Below are 8,576 nucleotides of genomic sequence, written 5' to 3' on the forward strand. Positions count from 1 at the left end.
GTCTGCAGAATCTCAAGCTGAGGTGCCTGAGCCTACCGCAAGTGGTAATGAGGTCAGTGATGTCGGAATTTCCAAAAGCATGATATTCGAGCGTAAGCGTCGTGAGCCACGAGAAGGCAACTGGGTAGGCGCGGGAGAAGGCCATGAACTCCTGCCCAATCTCAATGTTGCTGCCCAGCGGGTTAGTGCCCGGCGGGGATATGCAAAACTCAAGGCATTGGGTGTGGCCCAAGCTCACAATGTCCTCGATGAGGCGGCCTATGGAGCTCAGGTGAGGGGAAGACGTGTAGAAGCTCAGGACGAGCACCTTGAGGGGACCACCCTCGGCGGGAGGCACCCGAGTCAGCAAGGCCCGCGCCGCGCCCGTGAACGCGTCCATGACCTCGAGCGGCGTGGCGCCGCGGAAGTGAGCGACGTCGAGGCGCACGCGCGAGAGGTGGCCGGGGAGGTGCCGCCAGCGCGTGGAGAGCGCTCCGGCGCGGACCGCCTCGCGCAGGTCGAGGCGCTCGAGGATGTCGAGTAGGAGGGGGTCGGGGAGCGCGCTGATTCCGTCCTCGCCGCCGTGGCCGACGTCGCGCTTGGGCGGCGGCGACTCCATGGTCCCGGCCGACTGACTGAAACCCTAGCTAGGACCAATCGAGAGATATGCACCCCGGGCGGCTGCCTCCTGTTTCGAGGTCGCGGCTCCTCCGGCGCTCCTCTCCCCAGCCCCCGCCTGCGGTCGTCGATCTGGAAGGGACGGGAAGCGCCGCCTCCGCCGCGCAGCCAGCTCGATCCGACTCCTCCTCGATTCTCCTTCCGCCGCGCCGCTGAAATCGATCGTCAGCTTGGATTCGGTGGTTGATTGGATGGTGGATGCATTGGATTTGTGCTCTACTGCTGCTAGTGATGGTGAATCTGGATGGCGGCAGCGGAATGGAGAGAGACGCGAGGAGGCAGAAGAGGCTCTCACAAAGGGTGCCTTTTTTTTCTCCTTGTGGGATGAGTAAATTTCATTTATTTATTTCGAGAGAAGGTACAAATAATGTTGATTTTGGTACCACACTCTTGTACATGGAAATACTGAATATTTTAAAAATAATGTGTTTTCCACGCGAAACAAACTAATATGTTTTTGGTACAAATTATAATGATGTGTGAAAAAAGGATCTATGTTGATTTACCAGGCAGCAAGCTTGGCCAGCTTTCCAGAAAAACAAGCAGCCAACCATGTTGATTTTGCTAACACGCGGGGAATAGTTGTTTATACCTAATAATAATATTTGTGAATCAACACTTTAGTTACATTTCCCCGATTTCATTAAAATAGCTTTTGGAAAGGTACTTTATATCTCTTGCTAGATTGGGTGTAAAGTGCACCAATATGCTTTTGGGCCCTAGGTTTGAGTGAAACTGAGAATTTGAAATTTCGAAAATAAATTTGGAGTGTCAATACTTCAAAATATTTGACGCGTGCACATGGATGTGACCTGTTTATCAATAATTTTCATATTTTTATATGTAAATAAATACATAAGGCCCCTTGTTGCTTTTGTCAACTAGGAGAACACCTCCTCACCAAGGAACACATCGTCAAGCTCCCTATTTTTATATTTAGGGCGTGTTCTGAACTCCTCCAACTTCACAAAACTTCATAAATTCAGCTTCTTTTCGTGGCTTCTAACTTCAGCTAGTGATCCAGAACCATTCTACTTCGATAGACAACTTCTTGTCGCACTGCAGCAAGCTAGGAGGCCTTTCGCCCTGTTTGGCGCAGATTGGGCCGGTTGGAGGCAGCCCAATTCGGGCCCAGTGCACCTATTCAAGAGGAGAGACGGTTGGTGATTCGTTGGGGATCGCTCATGTAGCGATATTTTGAGGAGGGAGCAGCGAACAATTATATTTGGTGGTGGCAACTCCTTGTAAATAGGGTGAACTTATGTTTTTCAAGTCAGTGAACCTAGGCCGACCGAGCTCCAAGTTTTTGCAGTGTGATTTGGCTCAGCTTCGAGAAGTTAGCTTCTTGCAGTAAAAGCATTCGGGTCAAAATCTATTTTGAAGTTGGTGGAGTTAGAAACTGGAGGAGATCAAAACACACCCTTAAGCTTCATATTCTTCATTGTTGTCTCCAAATCGATTGCATCCTTTCCCTTCGTACTGCGTAGATGGTCGCGGTGCCTCCAGGAGAGCATGTAGGGCCGGCTCAATAGTGCTACGTTCATTTTATTCCTTTACGTTTCTCTTTAACTTTTTTTATTTCCAAAATTACTTTACTTCAATTTTTAGAAATGTTCACCGCATATTAAAAAATATTCATCAAATTTTAAAAACTATTCACTCTTTTTTTAAATGTTCCTACCATTCAGAAAAGTGTTCGTGAAATTTCAAAAATATTAACATGATATTTTTTTTTTCATGGTACTTCAAATCATGAAAATGTAAAACATTTGTCTGTATATTTAAAAAATATTCGTGAAATGTAACATTTTTCCCACAATTTTATAAAATTGTTCATAGCATACAAAAAAATATATTCATATCATTAATAAAATGTTGTAACACTGAACTAATGTGTGCACGCTTCAAATATATTAAGAAAACAGTTCAACGTATGTTTAAAAATGTGTACTTTCTATTTAAAAAATATTCAGTGTGTTTTTGAAAATGTTCAACTATGTATTCGGATGAATGTTCGACATCTATTTGTAAAAGGAAAAAATATAAATAAAATGAATGTGAAAATAGTAAAAATAATAATAATGGAGGAAAACCCAGAAAAGAAAAAGGAAAGACTCCGCAAAACCTACCCAAAACCGGTGAAACCCGGGCAGAAGGTCCCATGAAGAGCTTATTAGACGCCACCAAAAAATAAAAATAAAAAAGCTTCGCAAAACCGCTACTAGGCGTGATCTACTTCAGGGATGGCTGTAGGAAACGCTACGATGTCATGGTATAGATGTGTAGCACTGATGTGGATACCCGGGCCATGCCAGTTTGGGTCAACAAGTCCAGGCCTTTAATGGACCTGATTTAGCGAGAGATATAGCACTGATGTGCATTTTTTAGGTTGCTTTACTGCTTTCGATTTTGCACGCACCTGAGAATCATCACTTTGGGGTTCTAATTTCCACGGAGAGATGTATGAACCCAACTTGCTTGCTTGGGTATACAACAGGAAGACCCTTTGTGTCCCAGCTCACCAGGTGCTCGCAATTATTCTAAATTTATGTCAGGATTTCTGGTTATACGCTTTTAATGGGAGGAGACGTTTCCGTTGAACTACGAGGTGGCTACGGTAACTTCGTAAAATCTCAAGATGACATGTCAGCTCAGTCTTCCAAAGATGCTCATAAAGATAGGGTGTGCGTGTGTGCGTTCATAGAGGTGAGTGTATACACGTATATATGAGCGCTTGTGTCAGTACTGTGTTTGAAAATAAATAGAAAAGGCTTATATTTGTAAAAAAAATCCCAAAATCGGACCTCAATGGTCGCAGGTGCCTGAGAGTCTTCTCAGGTGTCTTAAGCCCTACCTCTATATTTTTCTCTAATTTAAAGTTGTCTGCCCACATTAAGATCCCGCGAAAAAAAGATCACTTCGGGTAAAATATATTTGTTTGGTCATTGTTCTTTCTGCTATAGATATCTTTTTGAAAATGTACTATTTTTCGTGTGACGCAGAAACACACATTTTCTGCCAGGGTTCGAATTAACTCTAGCAATGCTGACTTAAGTATTGAAGTTCACCCGACTTCATCTTGCTAGTGGCAGGTATCATAAACCAAACAATTCCTGAGAAGCCTAGCTTTGATTAGAAGAGGTAACATCAATAGCATGGGGACAAAAGAGTTGTCGATCAAGCTCATGATCGACACCAATGCACAGAAGGTAAGCTTTGTTGAGGCCAGCGGCGAAGTTGTGGAGTTCCTCGCTGCCCTCTTGTCCCTGCCGCTAGGCACCGCCATCAATCTACTGACCAAGGAGAACATGATCGGTAGCATCAGCAACGTCCTCGGCAGTGTAGAGAAGCTGGACGCCAACTACAAGAGCAAGCAGACGCGCCTCAGCCCGTCCGTCGGCACCACCACGCTCAACCACCTACAGCAGCTGCCCCCTATAGCGCAACAGCCATGGCCACATCAGTACCCAAGGCCACGTACACGGTTGGGGAAGACCTCTCGGTGACTCCAGCATCTTTTTTCACGACCATCTTGCTATTGGGCCTCCCGCGGTTGGCGCAGTGTGGCGTCAAGGACCTCGACACACTGCAGGAGAAGACCGTGAAGGTCGGCCAGAAAGAGGTAGGTGGTGTTGGAATGTAGGCGCTGGGGATACTCTCTGACCGTCCTCACGGATGTTTTTCTGCCGAAGAAGAATTCTCGTTGAAAGAGACAAGCCACGGGGAAACTCGTCCAGATATGATTGCTATCTCGTTAATTTAGAATTTCAAACAAGACTTTTCCCTCATATTACTATGGCTTGGTGTACTAGGTAATGGAATTTAGCCGTGATAGATTACATCTTTTCTCCCGCGGCTGCGGTGTAGTGTTGCTTTTGGTGTCTCTCGGTTGACTCATTGCATACGAATATCTTTCTTTTGTTGAGTCATTTTTTTTAATTTTCTTGAAAGCAAAGCAAAAGCTTTTATAACTTAACCGTGCCGGGGCAGATCACCCTCAGCACAAGCTGCAACATGGGCAACTACATCTGACTCCCAGTCTCCCACTCCATATACAAACGACCCAGACTAGTTAGTTCATGTGCTATAGACTTTGCCCTACGACAAGAAGCAGAAATCTCATGTTTCGGTAACCACTTCTTTTAACTGGAACTTTTTGTCTTCGATGACAGCCGCGTAAGCCGAGGAGTCCACTTTAGGCTGGTCATAGTGGGGAGTAACTTATACGTGTCATGCATATGACACTAGTCTAAGTTACTATATTTATAATGCAAAGTAATATAGTACTAGTATCATAGATGACTTCATTTATTAACTTGTAGACTCATCTTGTATTGGGAAGCGCTATGTTACAGTAACATATTATGTTACTACTTCTCATTAACTACTTCAAAATTTTCTTGAAGTGTGCTATGTTACTAGCTAAGTTACTCCCACTATGACTAGCCTTAGTGAGATCAAGCGCTTCCTGCAATAGCGTGGAAACCGTCTCCTGTTAGAATGACGGCAATTCATTATTATATTTGAACAAGTTCCAAACCAGTATATAAATGTACGTAGTCCTACCGGAAATGAAAGCTGGAAGTAGAATTATTCGTACATTTGATACACCAGCAATTAAAGAAACACCTGACATGTAAGTATATAGTTTAATAACCTCAATCACTGATCACTGTACAGTTCTACTACTAGTTTAGTAGAACCGCATAGTGATCGAGGTTATTAAACTACGCTGATCTATAGTTCTCAGCAAATGGCTATCGAAGTTATCCGTCGAGACCGATGCCATTTGGGCGTAGATTCTCCGTAGCAAGTATCTTCACTTCAAAATTTTGTTCCAGGTGATTGCGAGGCCAATTGACTCACCTTTTTGGAAAGGTCTTATAAGAGTCAAAGTAGCCTTCGTTAATAGGACAAAGTTTGTTATCGGTAACGGAGCTACCACACGATTCTGGGAGGATACTTGGCTAGGAGAGACCCCCTTGCGATTCAATATCCGTTTCTTTATGGTATTGTTCAACGACGTGATGTCTTTGTTGCAACGGTACTACAATCTATTCCCCTTAATATTCAGTTTAGGAGAACGCTAGCTGGCAATCGTTGGGAACAATGACTTCATCTAGTGAGTAGACTGATGGAGGTTCAGCTGTCTCAACAGCCCGATAAATTACGCTGGAAGCTTACTAGGTCTGGAGAGTTTACAATTAAATCAATGTATATTGATGTTATCAATTCAAGCTCTATTCCTAGATCCAAACACGTTTGGAAGGTCAAAGTGCCTTTGAAAATTAAAATGTTTATGTGGTTGATACATAAACAAGTAATATTAACCAAAGATAACTTGGCAAAGTAATTGGACAGGACCTACTAGGTGTAGTTTCTGTGATCGGGATGAAACTATCAAACACCTTTTTTCTTGATTGCCCGTTGGCCAAAGTTTTATGGCGTACGGTCCATATTGCGTTTAATATTACTCCTTCGAGTTCTGTCAGCACGTTATTTGGAACGTGGCTTAACGGGATAGAGTCCGAACTAGCGAGACATATTCGAGTAGGAGTATGTGCTTTATTGTGGGCAGTCTGGAACTGCAGAAATGATTTGGTTTTTAACAGAACAACAAATATTCATTTTTTGCAGGTTATCTTCCGAGCCACTGCGTTGATCCGTATGTGGTCGCTACTCACTCCGTCGGAGGCCTGGGAGCGTTTGATTACTGGATCTATCCGCTGGGAGATAGTAGCACGGGATATATTCAACCGGTTTGAATGGCGGTCATGTAATATGATAGGCAATTAGTTTACCTATCTCTCTTATGCCAGCCGGTTGTGGCTTTTTATGGCTAGTTTGTCTCTAGCTATTTGGCTCTTTGTGAGCATTTCTCCTTTTTACTTTTGATTTGGTTGTATTTCCATCTTTAATCAAGGTATTCTCTGCAATTTAGGGACAGTTATCCCATGTGTGGATGTAACCAAGGTAACAATCGAGTGAATTAGAGCCGAGAGCTGAATATGTATACATAGATGAAGAACAACAAAAGAGATGATGGTTCTGTTGGGAGGTAAATACATCAGGAGTCATAGAACTTGCACGCCACGGTCAGTTTGGTGCACAAACTTGTAAAATACGTGTTTTTGGTCATCAAACTTACACAAACGTTCATATATGGTCACATTCTATGTACGCAGACGTATCTCTGGCCTATCTGGCATGCCAGCATGGCCAGGGCCCATCATAAGCCCGCGACGCATGGTAGATTTGCAGGCTTTTTCTTTATTTACGTATTATGCACCTATTTTTTAACTTCTTAAGCCCCTAAAATAAAATGATTTTTTATTTACGTATAAATCCCCTAAAATAAAATGGAAAAACAAGGGATGGTTCGGTTACGAACTAGGGACGTGCCCCTACTAGGCTCGGGTTAACAACCATCAAACCGATGATCATTCATGTCTAGGTAGCATAAATAATTTTTATATCATATAAACACGGCTGAAAAATCAATTTTACAAGAAATGTAACCCCAAAAAAGGGAGCACCGTGGCTCGACTATGTGACCTCGTGGTCAATGTTAACTAAGATTACCACTGGGTTTCGAAAACACAACATATCCAAATGGGATAAATATTTTTCATGTTGTTATTCCTTCTTGTTCTATGCAAGAAAAAATATATTATATTCTTGTGTTTGTGATATTTAATAAATGTTTATGTGTTACAGAAAAAGGTGTGTGACATTTAAAAAAATGTTTAAACATTGTAAACAACATTTGTGTGAATTAAAATGATACGTTGCATTTCAAAAATGTTCGTGCATTCCAAAAAAACTGGTCATGACATTTTGTAAATGCCTATACAAGTATAAAACTGTTTGTGTAGCTTGAAAATGTTTCGTACCATCCAAAAATGTTAAAAACATAGTTGATTTTTTTTTCAAAACTTGTATTTGAAAAAAATGTTAATCATATGTTTAAAAAGTATTAAGCATATATTTTTTAAATACTCGAAACATAGATGTATACTGCAGTATTTAATATATATATATATATATATATATATATATATATATATATATATATAGGGTCGCGCTATTCGTCACCCTAGGTGAGGAATAGTTATTCTTCACCCCCCTCTATTTTATCATCAATGCACCGTAATTTTACGTTCCGTAAGTTTTGTCTTATTTCCGACGCAAAAAGAGACCGTAAGAAAATATATAATCGTCGTAAAAAATATTTTATGTTATGTAAAATTACAAACATAAAAACATAGTCTAAAATACACATAAACTGCAAAATTTCTTGTCTTATGACATATATTTTTATTTTCTTATGTCAAATTTTACGTAGTGAATCAATAGGAATGTAACTATTTGAATTCGAAACGTAATTTAATTATGAAATGATCGTAAGATTACCTCGGGTGAAGAATAACTTATTCTGCACCCTGGGTGATGAATAGCAACACGTGTGTGTGTGTGTGTGTATCATAACATTGATGTATACTGGAGTATTTAAAACATCAAAACATATGTGTATCATATGGAGTATATGTTTCAATACACATAAGTTTCAAAACTTGTATTTGAAAAAATGTTAATCTAGACGTGCTGTGTTGATTAACATTTTTTCAAATACAAGTTTTTGAATTTTTTTTAAATGTCGCATACCTTTTTTAACACATAAATATTTTTTGAATGTCACAAGCACAAAAATATAAATTGTTTTCTTACATCTGGACGTGTTGTGTTGTCGGTGGTAATCTTAGTTAACCTTGACCACAAGGTCACATGGTCGAGCCACGGTGCTCATTTTTCCATGTTACATTTCTTATAAAATTTATTTTCAGTCAATGTTTATATGATACAGAAATTAGTCGTGCTATATAGACATGAATGATCAGTAGTCTGGTGGTTATCCATGT

General features: G+C 41.0%; 1 protein-coding gene across 1 annotated transcript in view; it reads right to left on the reverse strand.

Annotated features, from left to right (window-relative positions):
• The window catches only part of LOC119358416 (putative FBD-associated F-box protein At5g22720), a 1,119-nt gene extending 408 nt beyond the window's left edge, over positions 1-711 (reverse strand). Inside the window, exon 1 of the mRNA XM_037624969.1 lies at positions 7-711. Within this exon, the coding sequence (XP_037480866.1) occupies positions 7-598 (592 nt within the window). The 5' untranslated portion in view covers positions 599-711. The remainder of the gene's footprint in view (positions 1-6) is intronic.
• Positions 712-8,576: the final 7,865 nt, after the last annotated feature.

Source organism: Triticum dicoccoides, chromosome 2A (assembly GCF_002162155.2).
Source record: "Triticum dicoccoides isolate Atlit2015 ecotype Zavitan chromosome 2A, WEW_v2.0, whole genome shotgun sequence".
Lineage (NCBI taxonomy): Eukaryota > Viridiplantae > Streptophyta > Magnoliopsida > Poales > Poaceae > Triticum > Triticum dicoccoides.